At 37.6% G+C, this 17,686-nt stretch overlaps 1 protein-coding gene across 10 annotated transcripts in view; it reads right to left on the bottom strand.

Annotated features, from left to right (window-relative positions):
• LOC108975385 (dihydropyrimidinase) overlaps positions 1–17,686 on the bottom strand; it is a 45,669-nt gene that overhangs the window by 2,940 nt on the left and 25,043 nt on the right. For 6 of the 10 annotated variants that reach the window (XM_018943837.1, XM_018943835.1, XM_018943834.1 and 3 more), the window contains 6 exons: positions 3,898–3,961; positions 3,736–3,830; positions 3,476–3,666; positions 3,114–3,388; positions 2,908–3,054; positions 926–1,164 (listed from right to left, as the gene is read on the bottom strand). In XM_018943837.1, coding sequence (XP_018799382.1) covers positions 926–1,164; positions 2,908–3,054; positions 3,114–3,388; positions 3,476–3,666; positions 3,736–3,830; positions 3,898–3,945 — 995 coding nt within the window. In that variant the 5' untranslated portion in view covers positions 3,946–3,961. Of the gene's footprint in view, positions 1–159; positions 384–921; positions 1,165–2,907; positions 3,055–3,113; positions 3,389–3,475; positions 3,667–3,735; positions 3,831–3,897; positions 3,964–17,686 lie in introns of those variants that run through there. The other 4 variants (XM_018943840.1, XM_018943842.1, XM_018943838.1 and 1 more) reach the window with 3 other exon arrangements.

The raw sequence follows: 17,686 nt of genomic DNA, 5'->3' as shown, positions 1-17,686 counted from the left end.
ACAGACAATTCGAGTTGTGCATGAGACGCATCTATTAAGTACTTATGAATATGAGAATACCCGAAACCCATGAATAAGAAAATTATCTTCCCTGAGTCATTTACTCTTGCATCCGCATCCCTGTGTGTATGTATGTATGTTTTGTGCTGAGATACTTACTACGCCAGCGATTTCATCAATTGCCTTGGCGTTTCGGCCGATTCGCGTATTGGTGGACTTGTTATGTAATACAAACGCTCCTGCTGACGAACACCATTCATTGAGCGCCCAATTGAACCGGCCAAAGTCTCGCCGAACACAACGTAGCCGCTGCGACGGGCGCGACCAATAATTTCAGCCGACGATTTCGAAGTGATGCGAGTCACATAGAGCGGTGTCTTCATCTGATCCATTATCCAACATTCAAATGCGATTTATTAACATTAATGTGTTAATATTAGCGGGTTGTAAGCATGTGTGTGTGTGTGAGTTGGTATGAGTGTGAGAAATAGTACACGAAATAGACAAGAATGGTAAAAATAAGACAAACAAACAAAATAATTAGCAAAATTACAACAAATAGTAAATACACATACGAGAATAACGGTATTTGTGTAATTAAAGTTAATTAGGCCGTTTTACAAAAGTGTTTATATGTACATACATACTCGTACATATGTATATAATGTACTCGTATGCGAGTGACTTTATCCATCGGCATGACAAATGGGTTAGATTATGTGTGTATGTATGTATGTAATGCGCTACATGCAATGTAGAAATTAGTTTGTGCATTTGCGAGTAACACTAAAATTCCAATTAAACAATCCAACGCCAAATTATTTCCTCGAACATTAGGTTTGCATATATGTACATATGTATATTAGCCGAATGTTATGTCTGAAGCAATTAAGCCTGCTTCAGGTTCACCCTTCGTGAAACTTACTTCGCCAATAGGTTCATCATAAAGGCGGGCGTCGTTGGGTCGGGACGTAGCGGTGGACTGAGCACGTGACCCGCTGCATGTTGGAAACACTCGTGCCAGTAGTTTGTCCCATCGGTGCCAAGCGCCGCAGCCAAGGTTTCGCCGTAGATGACGGTATTTTTGTAGCGTCTGCGCGCACGCGCCACCTCAATGCCCGCCGATTTACTCATTACATGCACTACGTATAACGGACAATCGACCTTTTTCGATGGTAATTCGTGTGTTTTGTGGGTGTGGCGGTTGGAGTGGAGGGAGTAGCGTGATAAGGAATCATTGATTTGGTGAGTTTGTGAGGTGTGTAGAAAGGGCATTGGGTGGTATATATTTATGTACATTTATTAATGTATACATATGTACAAAATGAAATAAAAAAAGAAAAATTTTTAAATTTAAAAATAAATAAAATTAAAACAAACTTTTTACATGTAAATGCGAAAGTGCATATTGTGCCTAGAAACTATCAACGCGGAGTGAAGGGGTAAGTGTGAGTGGAACTGATTTTTTACCTTATCGATTAAATGTTAAAAAGTTATAATAATAAGTTATAATATTTTAAATATGTATACTTGAGAATATCAATCAATCAAATACTGCCGACCTTACTGAAAACATTTCATAAAACACAAAAAATTCTCAAATAAATTAGCTTTTTATGCTAATATTATAATATTTTTTTTTTTTTTTGTCAATTTCATTTCAATACAAATTTTCAAACTGTGGCAACTCTTCGCGTTAGCAAATACAAATTGCTTTAAAACTTGAATAATTCTTCGTTTGAAATCATCCGGGTATTAAGGCGGCAAACGGGAAATCGCGAGCGAGTGTTTTTGATTGTTATAAATTATTCAAAGAGGATCGCGAACTCTTTCACGACAAATCACCTCCAAGACGGCCATCAACATCAACTGATGATCAAAACGTCAATAAAATAAAGGAATTGGTGCTTGAGAATCGACGTTAGCAGTCAGAGATTTTACTGGCGTCGCCGTAATATCGGAAGGATCAGTGAAAACCGGTTTGAAAAATCATTTCGGTCTAAGAAAAGTCAAAACACGATTTTTTCCAAAATCACTAAATTTTCTGAAAAAATAGTGTCGCGCTAACGTCTGCGAAACAAGAGCAATGAGCCTTGGACCTATGCTTACGACCCAGAAACAGATCGGATCAATCGGCGAATGTCGTGGCAAAGATGAGTCGAAGGCGAGAGAACCATGTCAAAGCAGGTCAAAAATCAAGATTTTATTAACAGTTTTCTTCGATTACCGAAGTGTGGTGCACTCCGAATTCCTTCCGACCGGCCTTGTTGACAGAGGAATACTTTTTAAGTGTTATGCGTCGTTTGCTTTCGTAAAAAGGGGTCAGAATTATGTGCCGACAACTCCGGGGAAACCTTTTTGAGTCAATTAAAGGCAGTAAACGCGAAACGCTACGCGCATTGAAAGCTATCTCGGAAATGGACTTTAACAACTGCTTCGAGGATTGCAAAAAAAAAACGTTGGTTGGTTGGGATTACTCTGATGGGGACGACATAGATTTTGAAGAATTAATTAAGAATTTTAAGATTAAGAACAAAGTCTTACTAATCTTTGGCTAGCAGTAGAGTAGTAGTATTCACAGTTCCAACCAAACTTAGCTCATGCTTGCTTATAATTTTAGTTAAAAAGTGTTTTGTTTATAAAAATATTTTATGCAAATAAATTTTGAGAGCATTTGATTAAGTCCTTTCTTGCGCTAACGTTTTTTAATTAATTGCAAAATATTTGTTCGTATATGTGAGGTTAGGTTACGTTACCATTTTGACAAAATTTGGATAAATGAAATCAAATTATATTTAACAAAAACTAATACAGTGCGCAAACCAATTTTAATAATGTTTTACTTAGTTTATGTCTGTACACGTGTATATGTGATATTTCGGCATCCAACCCAAAATTTTAAAATACCTGATGTGCCAGTATACAGGCTCGGTTGACTGCCTCAGCCTCTACTTCTTCCTGCCGCGAGAGCTCATGACCCTCTGGACCAGTAACGCCAGCGGCCAGTAATTTCTGCACATTCTTAGCAATAATATCGCCGTTCTCAGCATGCACCTGTGAATAAAAGCATACAAAATTAGTGCAACTTCCAAAAGTTAACCCATTAAAAATACCTGTGCAACACCATTTAACGCTCGTATGCGCTCGAACGCCTCCAAAAGCTCCGAATCATTCAACTGATACAGACCCTTGTAAGCCATGAACATTTTGAAAGAATTGACGCCCAGCTCTTCGCACATGATTTTCATTTCCTCAGACACAGATTTCGACCACCAAGTGATGCCCACATGGAGCGCATAATCACAACAGACCTTGGGATCAGCCCAAGCACGCCATTTGTCGTAGGCTTCAACGAGCGATTCACCCTTATCGGGCAGCACGAAATCGACTGTAAAGTGAAAATCGTTAGTTGTATGAAAAGTTTTCGGAACTCACAATTTTTGATGGTGCCAGAGTTCAAAACACTACTACTCACTGATAGTGGTGGTGCCACCAGCAACGGCCGCTTTGGTACCATGATAAAAATCGTCTACAGCGACACAACCGCCGAATTTCAGCTGCATGTGGGTGTGTGGATCAATGCCACCGGGCAGCACCAATTTGTTTGCAGCATCCACAATACGCACGCCGCCGGGCACAACGATATCGGATGCGGGTCCCACAAATCTAGCATTCGAAAGAATTAATAATTAAGATATATTCTAACAGCTTTCTTATTTTCAAATGCATAGTTACTTAATTATGCCATCCTCAATGTAAATATCGGCCTTAAATGACTTGTCGTGGTTGACGATGTGTCCATTCTTGATATAGACGCGGTTCTGGGAGCTCTGGTTTGTCGAAATATTGAAAATGTGATTAAGCGTAGAAAGGCTTTGGGCATATTCAAAGACTTACCTGAAGGTGGATGGGCACCTTCTTGACGGGCTTTGGACTTGTCGCCATGTTTTTAGGAATTTATCTGAAATTCAAGAGAAAAATTCAATTGAATTTCCATTTTATAATATATCGGTTCTTATAAAATCAAATATATAGACGCTATATGATGGTACATAATAGGAAAGGGTAGAAAAATCTATACAATCATCTTACCATATGTTGACAAAATCCATATAATTTTCTCAGACTTGTAATTATCTTTGAGAAATTAAACTTATGTTATCACTGGACTGTTTTACTACTATTGGAAATAACAATTAGCAGTCGGTAGATTAGTTGGACCTATGGTCCCAGTTTTAAAGTAATTTGTAAAGAGTTGATTTCTTTGTAACTTATTTGCAATCTGTAAATACTTTTGGATATATTTGAATATATAAATATGTTAATACATATACATATGTACATTTAAAGCCAGACAAGTACCTTCAGATACATAAGGCCTTTCAGTTGTATGGGATATTGAGCAAGTTCTCACCCGATTTTATATTCTAAGCACAAATAGATACTGTTATCAGAAAATCACGCTCTCTCCATTTTATTAAGATAACTAAAATGTTGGCCGATATATGAGGATGAAGTCTCCCGGAAGTTCGAAAATCTTCATATTAGTTACAGAGGGTCTAAAGAAAGTTCAGCCAATTTGTGCACACAGACATACTACTATGAGGAAAGGATTCTTTCTGAATTTCAATTATAAATCTGACACATTGACAACATCTTCAACTATAGGTACAGGTTTTACAGTTTTTATAGGACTTATTCGTACAAAGTGTTGTCTCGTTATAATACTTACTTCTTGATTTGTACATTCGAGAGGAAAGAATCAGATTGTATTTAAAATTTGACATTGTACCATAAAAATATCAGAGAAATGCCACATACCAAATTTGGTTGAAATCGGTTGGGCGGGTCTCGTGATATTCGATTTCACCTAGCCGTGAGCGATGCCCCACCTATCGCCAAATTTTAACATCGGCTCCTCTCGGCAAAATTTAATGTCTCTGGCGTATTTAGTAAATGATTTATTGCGCTTTTAGTAGCTTTTAACAGTACCGTTATATGGGAAGTAAGAGTATTTATCATCCGATTTCATCCATCTTCACACTGTCGGTAAGCGCAAATATTATAGCGCTAGGCGAATTTGGTTATTGTAGCTTAAATGTTTTAATGTATCTCACGTATGTACGTTAAACTAATTAGACGGCGCCTGACTGACCCCGCCATTCTCACTTTTCAAAATTTTTTGCCTACAGATGCTGCTTGTTACTGTCATCACCTGCGCCAAATTAGATTTATTATAATTTTCATCTTCGAAATCGCACTTTTTTTGTCAAGGAACCTGTGTACTAAGTTTCATCAAAATATATTAATTTTTACGGACAGATAGGCAGTCAACCAGATTTTAACTCGTCTGATCATTTATATATCATATACATCGTATATCTGGATCGAAAAACCACAAATCAGATCGATCATGTTGTGATAGACGGAAGACACGTCTCCAGTGTTTTAGCGTGCGCTCGGAGGTCCTATCTTGTTGCAGTCAAGATTCGCACCCGCCTCTGTGCAGCAAAAAACGCACGCCAACAAACACAAGGAAGGTTCGATGTCGAGAAGCTGCAATCACAACAGACAGCCGAACGATTTTCTACTCGGCTTTCACTCCTGCTCTCTGAGAGCACTCGTCAACAACTCGGTATAAGGGAACTGTGGGACGGCATTTCAAACTCCTTACGTTCAGCTGCAACCGATGGGTTAGATACCGAGAGTTTAAGAGGGAAGCGAGACCCATTTGCAGACCGAAAAAAAGAGGCCGAAATGCGTGAGTACGAAGAGCTTGATAAGCTGGCCAACAGGGGCAATTCTACGAAAAAATGCGCCAGCTTACAGAAGGTTTCAAGACCAGAGCTTACTCTTGTAGAACCCCCAAAGGTGATCTAGTCACCGATGCCCAGAGCATACTTAAATTATGGATGGAACACTTCTCCAGGCTGCTGAATGGCAGTGAACGCACAACGCCAGGAGAAGGCGAACCCGATTCCCCAATCGACGACGATGGAGCAGACGTCTCAGTGCCCGACCAGGAAGAAGTTCGAATAGCAATTACCCGCCTGAAGAACAACAAAGCGGCGGGGGCCGATGGAATGCCGGCTATTCAAACACGGCGGCGAAGAACTTATAAGGAGCATGCATCAGCTTCTTTGTAAAATATGGTCGGATGCTATGCTATGCCCAATTCTTAAAGGAGACCCCACAATCTACGCCAACTACCTTGGGATTAGCCTCCTCAACATCGCATATAAGACTCTGTCGAGCGTATTGTGTGAAAGATTAAAGCCCACCGTCAACAAACTGATTGGACCTTATCAGTGTGGCTTTAGACTTGGCAAATCAACAATCGACCAGATATTCACTATGCGCCAAATCTTGGAAAAGACCCGCGAAAGAAGAAACGACACACACCACCTCTTCGTCGATTTCAAAACAGCTTTCGACATCACGAAAGAAAGGAGCTGCATTTATGCCGCGTCTCAATTTGGTATCCCCGCAAAACTAATACGGCTGTGTAAGCTGACGTTGAGCAACACCAAAAGCTTCGTCAGAATCGGGAAGGACCTCTCCGAGCCGTTCGATACCAAAGGACGTTTCAGACAAGGCGATTCCCTGTCGTGCGACTTCTTCAACCTGCTTCTGGAGAATATAATTCGAGCTGTAGAACTAAATAGAGAAGGTACCGATATTGATATCATCGGCCTCTACACCCGCGCCGTTAGTTCTGCTTTTCCAGACAGGACAAGGAAGCAAAGCAAATGGGTCTGGCAGTGAACGAGGGTTAGACGAAATAACGAAATATCTCCTGTCATCAAACAAACAGTCGTCGCACTCGCGACTATTCTCTCACGTCACTGTTGACAGTCATAACCGTGAAGTCCCAGATAATTCGTTTATCTTGGAACCAGCGTAAACACCACCAACAATGTCAACCTGGAAATCCAACGCAGGATAACTCTTGCCAACAGGTGCTACTTCGTACTGAGTAGGCAATTGAGAAGCAAATTCCTCTCTCGAGGAACAAAAACCAAACTTTATAAGTCACTCATAATTTCCGTCCTGCTATATGGTGCAGAGGCTAGGACGATGACAACAACTGATGAGTCGACGTTGCGAGTTTTCGAGAGAAAAGTTCTGCGAAAGATTTATGGCCCTTTGCGCGTTGGCCACGGCGAATATCGGATTCGATGGAACATTGAGCTGTATGAGATGACAACATTAACATAGTTTGGCGAATTAAAAGGCAGCGGCTACGCTGGCTAGGTCATGTTGTCCGAATCGACGAAAACACTCCAGCCCTAAAGGTATTCGACCCTGTACCCGCCGRGAGAAGCAGAGGAAGAGGAAATCCTCCACACCGTTAGAAGGACCAGTTGGCGTCTACGCCAATTAAGAAGAAGATATCTGGATTACTTTTAGGAGATACATACATGTAACCGTTAGGTGAGCAAAACTATTATACTCTGTAGCAACATGTTGCAAGAGTATAAATCAAAATATGCACATGAGAATGCATGAGAAATTAATAGCCCTATCTTATCGGTATTAGAATTGTATACATCATTCAAATGTGAAATGTCACACAAAAGAAATCTACTAATTAAAATGAGATTACTTATCGCATCTAATTATAAAGTTTTAAAGACAGTACATACATATATGTGTTATGAAGTATGTAAGAACAGAATTTACGTAAAGCTTTTTTATTTTCGGCCATGCGAAATCTTTACGATTACAAATTTTGATTGTAAAATTTGCGAAACCCCCCTATAGAAATATGTATGTACATTTGTGTGTATGGTAAGCAGTACCCACTAATAAACTATTGAAGCCATTTTCGCAAGCATATGCACGTAAATTTTATGTGTATATTTACATACACACATATATATATATTATATAATATACTAAAGCATAATAAAACAAATTGAACTTTAGTTTTTATATATAGTGCAAATATATTACATATACTTGTAGCCGTAAGTTTTCTGTTCCGATTAAATCTAAAGCCTTCCAAAATAATTCCGCGTGAAAACGCGTCTTATAAAACCATCAACAATTCGAAAAATTATATTATGATAATCTTTATTTGTTTAACGGTAAAAATAACAAATTGAAAATCTGAGTAAACAAAGAAGTAAACGACATTTCCTAACTCTCATATTTTGAATCATCCAACAATACTACTATACTTAAGGTAGCGGTCACTATTTATAGTTCTGATAATGCCTTCTTGGAGTGACATTGATCTACAGCTTTAATGGATTTTTTTTTAATTTTCTATCAATTTCATTAGGGTTGCAAAAAAGTGTATCATCTCGCCCATGATCTACCGATGTTTTACTGGGTAGGAACGATGATAACGATGCATCCCGCATCTTCGGCAAGATGCTTGTGTAAAATTAAAAGTTAATCAATTTCTCGAAAATTTTTGGAGTTACAGCTATGTAAAGGCTAGCCGCTACGGTTTAATCCTAGACAATATGGTCGGAATAGTGTTTTATTTCGTTAATTAAGAAGATTAATTGAAATGGTGGTAAATTTAAAACTTGAGTGAATTTTAGGAACCCTGTGGTTTAAAGCTATCCAAATGGCGAAATTTAATTTATTGGGTTAAGTCAAGTTTAGGCCAAGATTATAATCATTTTCAACACTAAGTCATATAATTGTTTTCAATTCTAAAAAACACACACGCATTTTCGAAAGTATCGTAAATATATTCAACAATATATTACATAGTACTTATGTACGCTCACTTAATTTTGAAAAGACATCCTACTGGGGTACAGAGCCACGGGATATTTGAAAGCCTCATATTAGGTGGATATGTGGGAGTTAAGGTTATTATTGGCCCAATTTATCCATTTTATTTACAAGGTCATATCGCTAGTAAAAAAACGCTCTCTTAATTTCTTAAGAGACCGCATGCGTTGACTTTACTTTGTCTGCAAAGATTTACATATGTATGTATATCGATAACAACATTGGCTCTCGTTTTATATGCTGTAAAGTGAAATAATCATAAAGATGTAAAAAATTTTATATATGGGAATTAAGCGTGGTTGTGATTTCACGCCTTTCCAAAATATGACATAAAAAAGTCTAAAAAGTAGTTCCTAAGCTGGGTGGTGCTACACCTATTGTTGGATTCTTCCACCGGCTCCTATGAAGCTTTTCCGTGTTATCTTGGGAGTATAATTCAATGTCTCTGCACCCTTTACTTAGTGAGCTATCGCACTTTTGGTAATTTTCAACATAATTGTTTTATAGTGGGCGTGGTTATCTGATTTCGCCCGTCACAGTAAATAAAGAACTGTACGAACCAGTTGATCTCAGAAACTTTGGTTGAAATAGCTCAGTAGTTAGTTTATAAAAATGTGGAGAAAACGTTTCTTCTGTAAAAATTTTCACAAAATATTGATTTGGATCGCTTGGTTTGGGCGTGACACTTGTATTCTTTAAAGAACAAATTGATACTTTTTACTTTTTTTGTACTAAAATAATAATTATTTTACAGTTATAATTAGCAAAACACTTAAATGTACTTATGAGGAAATGAGCATAAAGATAACCGTTATCACCATGTGTCAGCACAGCGTTAAATAAAGGTGTTTATAAAGGAAATCCATCCACACTGTAGATACGCATTTAAAAAATAAATATTTGCATTGATTAAATATAATAAATTGTACGATAGTAAAAGTGTTAATAAAACACTGAGAATCGCTTACATTATAACAAGGCAAGCATTGCAACAACTCAAAGGTCTCTTGGTACAAAAATACCCAATATGCTTGTACATATACATACATATGTATGTACATCTGTGAGTATATTTACCCGCAAAACTTTTACTGTTAAGTAAGTTAAGTACCCGTCAGGGCACCTCGTTTGCAATGTGTAGTAAGCCTGCAGTTCGCTACGTTGCAAGGCGCGTCGCCACACAGAGGTCAGATGTGTAAATATAGAGTGCCAAGCAGGTCTACGCCCATTTATGCATGCGAGTATATAAACGTTTTTACTAATAATAATTTACAAATCAACCACCGGAGATGTCTAGCGCCTGCCTAGACAGAGCATAATAATCAGCTGATGGCGTCACTGCCAAATACTTGGGGATCTACGTACATACATATGTAAATGTATAGTATATATGCTGATGCGTCTGCATTGCAAGGAGCAATGTGCCCTTTTTGGGGTGTGTATGACTCATTGTAAGGACATAAAAATCTCAACAAGCTTAATGTGTTCCTGCACTCTCTTGGCGAGCTGTTATATGCGCCGTCCATTATGACCACGCTTTCGAAGTGAAAACACCCTTGCAATACAGCGTGACTATCTAGAGGTTACACCGAAGTTGGCAGCCGTCCGAGAGCCGCGCTCACAACACGCGACACTTTGTCCAGATGCCGACACGTGCAGTCACTGATATAAACAATTAACTCCTTTGAAGGAGTAATGACGCAGTTTTCTTGAAGGATGGGTAAAAAGACAGCGCAACACTGCAGTTTTGGCAGTTTGCGGCGAGTCCAGATATGCAATCAACCCTCAAAATCGATTTTGTGGTTCAAAACACCACAACAAATTATGATTGAATAGGGTTGGCTGAGAAATGGTACGAGTAGCTTAAGTATTCATTAAGTAAAAATAAAAATTTTCATGACAAGAAAAGATATATTATCTAACCCCACATTTCGTAAGAACAGAGTTAACCGACTGGAAATGTTTGCATATAGTGAATAAGGTTGTCATACTATTTTACTTCAAGTATCAGTCGAGATACTAAAGTAGATTCTATGATAGTTTCGAAATCGTAATTTTGAAAGAAAGAATACATTGCTTCGAGACATCAAGAACGATCGGAGGACAATGTTATGTCCACATTTGCTATTTTAACCTGAAAGTCCTATTCTATTCGCCAGGAAATTACTTTCTGAACAAATAAAATTTAGTTTGTTCATTCAAACCAGGTTTTCACCAATTTTTCAATTTTTAAATAAAATTCGAATCGAAATCAGTAGCACATATCATATCACTTGGACGTTAAGCAGTGAATTGGAAATGTAATTTTAATATTGTTTATCTCTCACTGTTAATTGCTCTCACACAAAATTCGTTTTTTGTCTATTTTCAAAGCTTACAGCCGTACAGCCTTCCGAAGCTTAAATATAAAATAGTAGCTTCATACCTCACAAACTTATCTTCAACCCTTGTATGTTTGGAGCGTGTTCAACCGCAAATCTCAAAGCTTAGCGGAAGCGTTTCGACCGGCAAATATGTCTGTTACTTTTTCGATTAAACATTTTACCTTTTATTGCGTTTAACCCAATAAGATCATATGTTAATTGCTTTCATATTTGTGAGGTGTTATATGAATTGTTCGAAGCCTTTCAAGTGATAACTATTTTGTATGTAAACAGCGAAACAAACTTATTTCCTGTGTAGTTTTTAATGGTTGGTTTCTGTATAGTAAGATTAATTTCAATTAGTGGTAATACTATGTACATATATATGAATACAAAAAAATGTAATTTTTCCTTAGATACCGCGAAAAATTATCCGTTCGTCATGCGCCTAATGCATACTAATCATTGTATGCACATACATACATATACATATGTATATGTTATACAAAATTTGCATGAATGCATACATACGAGTATTTGGCAAAAGTATAAAAGGCAATGAACTTGAATTATGGATAGTTTCACTCACCAACGTGGATATCTCCAGAGAAGAAAAGATCACCAGGGGATTACTTAGGCAAAAAGAGGTTTGTAAGCATTCGAACAAACGTATCATAAAGGATACCCTACAAGTACATCAGTCAATAACGGCGTGGTAGAGGTGTAGATAGAATCGAGTAATTTCTTATCACCCCTTAAAATATCGATGGGTTCGTTGAATGATAATGATAATTGATCGCTTTGACGCGCTAGAAAGACATGTCAATGTTTGTATCATCATATCATATTATCACGAATGCCCTTTGCTCGAGCTACGAAAGTACCCTCTCCCTCAAGCTGAACTCTGATTCAAGATTAAGTATGATGAACTAATTTAATACTCGAACTGTTTAAGGTACGATGGAGTTCTGTCTAGCGGTCGACAAATCATCAATCGGGCCATTCTCACGACAACCAAACAGTTTTGTAGCGTTTTAAAGCATAATATTATTAGGATCATATTTTCTGTCGCAACATAAAGATATGTATTTAATATTTTAGAATATCAGAAGTATAGAAGAAGAAAAACTGGAGCTACTCAGGGACAAAATTATGAAAGCAGTAAAATATATATGTAGGAATGTGTTTCTATCTGTTTAATAAGTTATTCGTAAATTTAAGCCTCAAATTACGTCAATTAAAATGTAACATTACAATTTAAAAACGACCGGCGACCAGAATCAACTAAAATAAAATAATATTAACTGTTATACACATACATACATGTATTCAATTGTTTATTAATGGTTAACAGTCATTCATAAACAAAATAAAATGTAATAACTTTTTGGTATATAATATGCGTACGTACTCGCTTGCTAATAGAGTGGCTATCGTGAAATGGTGTTGCCGCAAAAGTGTTGGCGATTAAATGATTTTCAACAACAACAACATCAAACACTCAACTTCCAGCACTTCCTGTGCTTTTGTTGCTAACTTCGTTCTACGTGTGTGCGAGTATGAGAATGGTGTAAAAATCATTGTTTCCATTTTTCTCTTTATGTGCACCTCTTCACTTCGCTCGGTGAATGAAGTGTGCCTGTAGCGCGCCATAAATCGCGCTATGCTACTGGCTTACTGCTGTAACCATTGACAGACCTCTTCGCAGCTAGTTGTGCAAAGCACATATTAAATCTAAATGACTGACATTTGTGGCAATCGACTTTATTTATAAATAAAAAATATATACATATATGTAAGTACCGCTGCTCGTTCCATATAAGCGCTGTAATATAGACACTGCAAAAAATGTTTTTGTGACTGTTAGAACGCCAGCTTTGAACTGTATGAAGGTGGTACAGTAAAAACTGGAGAATCGAAACTTGAGTTTTTGAGTGCAAAAATTTTGTTATGGAGGTAGGGTAGTCTCAATTGCCAACATAGGTCGTTTTGAGGAATGTAGATTCACCTAACCGCTTGAGTGCCGGGTTTTCCAATAGGGACGACAATGAACAAAGTTTACAAATTATTTATTAGCAAAATAATCGTTCTCCATTGCAACTTTTCGTGGTTTTTGGTTTTTGATCCGAAATGAAGCTGGTGACCCCATTACTGTCAATGGAGAACTGTGTAGATGGATAATAAACAACTTTTTATGGCCGTAATTGGAAGAAGTTGATCTTGACAACATCTAGTTCCAACAAGATGGGGCTACGTGCCACACAGCACGTGCAAAAAACGAATTATTGCGAGAAAATTTTAGAGATTCAATTATTTCAAGAAATCGTGACATTAGCCTCCAAGAAGTTGTGACTTAACACAATTAGACTACTTCTTAAGAGATTATTTGAATTAACAATATAGCAATAATCCAGACTACCTTCAAAATTTAAAAGTTAATATTGAACGTCATGTCATACGACTTGATTTAGTAGAAAAAGTACTAGAAAATTGTTTTTTTTTTTTTGAAAAGGAAACATATCACTTGTATTGGAAAGCCCTGTTTTAAAGTTAGGTACTCAATATTTTTTAATAATTCTATCACAAAAAAAAAAAAAAAATACTTTCATGGGCTACATACTCACTCAAGTTTATGTATGCAAAGTATTCGAACATTATTACCAAGTTGCGCCAAAAAGTTAACAGTTTCGTTTATGTTTGTAAATTTTTTGAATTATTTGATTTCTTAATTGCCTTCGAACGTGTTAACACACAAGTAAATGTTGTTCGACAGAACTAGCAAAAGAGTGCAGTTAGCCGCTGACCCCAATGAATTTTCCATGCATATTAATGCAATAGAACTCCATAACACTTCATACATAGGTGTGTACATACGTATACATGATTGTATACACGATTTCAATAATATTTCCGTTCTAGTTAAGTTGAAAGCATTTTCTTACTTTCTGGCAGGGAAAGGCCGACAGGAAACATAATTCTTAAGACCACATTTAATTATGTTGGAGGTGTTTGTATTTCGACCACATAGTAGTTACATATTTCGAAATGTTATTCTTACCTATTATAAATTCACAAATTTAATTGTATTAGCAACTTTTTTCATACTATTGTGGGCAAAAATAATAAAACTTTTTAATTTAAATTTCGCGAATCATTCTTCAAAATATTTTCTAGATTGATACTATCATTTACATATTGGACTATCAGTTACATCAGAATTATAGAATTGACATACCTGGTGAATTTACTGAAAGTGTGAGAATAACCGATCAAATTCTTAGCATGGAGAATGTGCAACCTCTGCTACTATTTCGCCTTTTTTGGACAGAGCATTTAAAACATATTTTATGCTTTCAAACTAATCTTTACGCTACTCATTCAGGAAAGCTTTATACACCCACCACTACAGAAGAGCTTGATGCTTTTATTTCTTTGAGCTTGGTAATGGGTATAAAGAAATTGTTGAGCTACAGAGATTACTGGTCATCAGCACCTGATTTGCATGACGGCTATGTATCGAGGTTCATGAGCTTCAATAGCTTCAGTTGGCTTTTGAATTACTTACATGTAAATGACAATAGTCTAATGCCCGATAAAAATTGCCCAGATTTTGACAAACTTTATAAAATTAGACCACTAGTGGACATCATGCGAACTAATTTAAAAAAAAACTACAAACGATCAGAAAAAGTTGCGATTGATGAAAGTATGATAAAATTCAAAGACAGGAACTATCTGAAACAATACAGCCGAAAAAACCTACTAAACGAGGGTCAGGTTATTGCCTAGATTTTGATGTTTACACGGGAAGACAGTGTGCTAGCGTTTAAACTGACTTAGGTGGTAAAGTTGTAAGAAATGTTTGCGAAAGTTTGAAACACAAAAATCATAAAGTCTATTTTGACAATTATTTCAACAGTTACCCTTTGCAAGTTAAAATACGAGAAGATAATATTTTCGCATGTGGAACTGTGAACTCAAATAGAAAGTTCTTACCAACGCTAAAAGAAGACAAGCATTTGCAAAGAGGAGAACATGATTACCGGATGAAAGTTAACCGCCGAAAGCGTGATGGTACCAGTATTGAAGTATCATGTCCGGAATCAGTGAAAGATTACAATGCGAATATGAACTCCGTTGATAAATTCGATCAACTGAAAGGAAGTTATGCCGTTGATAGAAAATCCCATAAGTGGTGGCATAGGATTTTCTTTCATTTTCTTGATTGTAGTATTGTCAATGTTTTTTTAATTTGTAAAGAACTACAGTCCTCATGCAGGGATCTAAGCTCTTTGACTTTGAAAACAAGCGTATACCAGGGTCTACTGGCCCCAGCATATGTCAGAGATAAACGAAGGCCCTAATCAGTGAACAGCAACCGCAATTCTACAGCTTCTTCTTCAGGCCCTGCATTTATAAAACGTCACAAGCCAACAGTCCCTTCAGAAATTCGTCTTGAATCCAGTCGCCATCAACCTGAAAGGAGCACATCAAGAAGATGCTATCTATGCAGCACTAAAATATTTTCAGTCCGTACTGTATGGCAGTGTAGTGCATGCAAAGTGCCTCTTTGTCTACGCAAGGGAAAAGCTTGTTTTTCAGATTGTCATGAAAAAAAAATTTACATTAGTTCCGTTCCGGAGAATTTCGTTATATCATACAATATAAGTAACTCATAATTGTTTTGTTTTTTTCATACTTTCAGTGATATTTCAGCTGTAGATAATGCCAAAACAGTAATCGAAACATTCAACATATTCTTAATCTAAAAGCGTGACTGAAAGAATTAACAGTCAGAGATCTTACTGGCATCGATGGAATATCGGAAGGATCCGTGAAAACCATTTTGAGAGATCATTTGAGCCTAAAAAAGTGAAAGCACGTCGCGACAATGTCTGTGAAACAATGCTTTCCAACTACAAGGATGTCATGAAAGGTATTATTACAAGCGATGAGTCTGACTGATTTTCTTCCGCTGCGGCTGTACTTCGGAGTGTGGGCGCACCGACTGTGTTCGGTAGAGGGCGTTCCTAGCTAACGAATGAGCAGCTGATCAGTTCGCGCGACGTGTTTCTGTGAGTGGTGCAAACCAAAAATGCAGCGTTCGTTAGAGCAAAGGTAAGCGATTAAATTCAGTGTGAAACTCGGTAAAACTGCGACAGAGATGTTTGATATGATCAAGAAGGATGTTACTTAAGAAGAAATAGTGTGTCGGTGACACCAGGCACACGCCGGCCGGCGAATGAAAACGATGCTCATTGTCTTTTTTGACATCAAAAGCATCGTCCACCATGAATTTGTTCCGTCACTCCAAGTTTTACGTGGAAGTCCTCAAGAGCCTTAAACCAAGGATCAATCGGGTCCGACAAGACATCAAAGCCGAATGGAGGTTGCACCATGACAACGCCCCGGTGTGAGCCTTTCTTATGAACAGCTACCTAACAAGGGCCGGCATCCCAATGCAGGCGCTCGGCAGCCCAGGTGTGGCCCCCAACTTTTTTGTTTCCTTACCTGAAAGGCCGATGAAAGGCAAACATTTTGAAAGGATAGAGAGCTATTCCGGAGAATGCCTTCCGTGACGTCTTCAATGTTTGGAAATCGCCTTGGTAGCGCTACAACGACGCAGAAAGAGTCTATTTTGAAAGTATTTAAAGAATTGTAAGGATTGGTTCAATAAATTTGATTAAATCGACTAAGTCCTATTACTTTCTGAACACACCCTGTATTACACCGGGAAGCACACGATAAATCGGCCGAATACACAGTACATTCCAAGTCAGGGTGATGGTACTAGGTCAGTATAGTAAAACCCTCAAAGGGTTTGGCGTTCGTATGTGTCAGTTTTTATATGACCTTTTAAATTTTTTCCTTATTTCCCATGGTTTTCCATCTTAACAAATTAATTTTTTCCAGTCAGGCGTACTAAATGGTCCAGATATACGAAAGCTGATTAAAAGTGACACATTCAACAATATTTTGATTGACGCTGAATTGAATGCATGGCAGGCAATCAAAGAAGTAATAGAAGGCTTGTTGGGAAAGCATCGTTCGAACAACTACGATGTTTCTGTCGCAATACTGCATTGATTCTTCCTGAGTTCATCGCCAAATTTTCAACCAATATCGTGCCGCAAGTCACCTGATTTAGTTACGTGTGACTTCTGCCTATTCAACAGACTTTAATAGCAGAAACAGTGAAAAACGCTACTGCCTTCCTTCCTTTTTATTCTTCATCGGCAAAATGTGTGAACAGTGGAAAACGTGGCAAAAGTGCAGAATTCAGCCATCTTTGTTTGTTTTCATTTGCACAATGTTGCCATTGCTCAATACGCATACAGTAGAGGCCCGCTAATCCGAACACGGCCTAATCCACTGTAATCCGGACAGGGTTAAAAAATTCAAAATTTCTATTATGTCCCTTGTAATCCGGACCGACATTCTCTATTCGTATTCTCTAATCCGGATCATATGTTTATTATTCACTACATTCGCTTTGTTTGACATTCGCTCACACACTTTATTTCACCACTTATGCGTGCGCTTTGTTTCATACTTGTAGAACGGGGAAT

This window comes from Bactrocera latifrons, unplaced genomic scaffold, assembly GCF_001853355.1.
Source record: "Bactrocera latifrons isolate USDA-ARS-PBARC rearing strain unplaced genomic scaffold, ASM185335v1 scaffold_64, whole genome shotgun sequence".
Lineage (NCBI taxonomy): Eukaryota > Metazoa > Arthropoda > Insecta > Diptera > Tephritidae > Bactrocera > Bactrocera latifrons.
The sequence above is the reverse complement of the archived record's forward strand: the minus strand, read 5'-3'. Positions and strand labels throughout refer to the sequence as shown.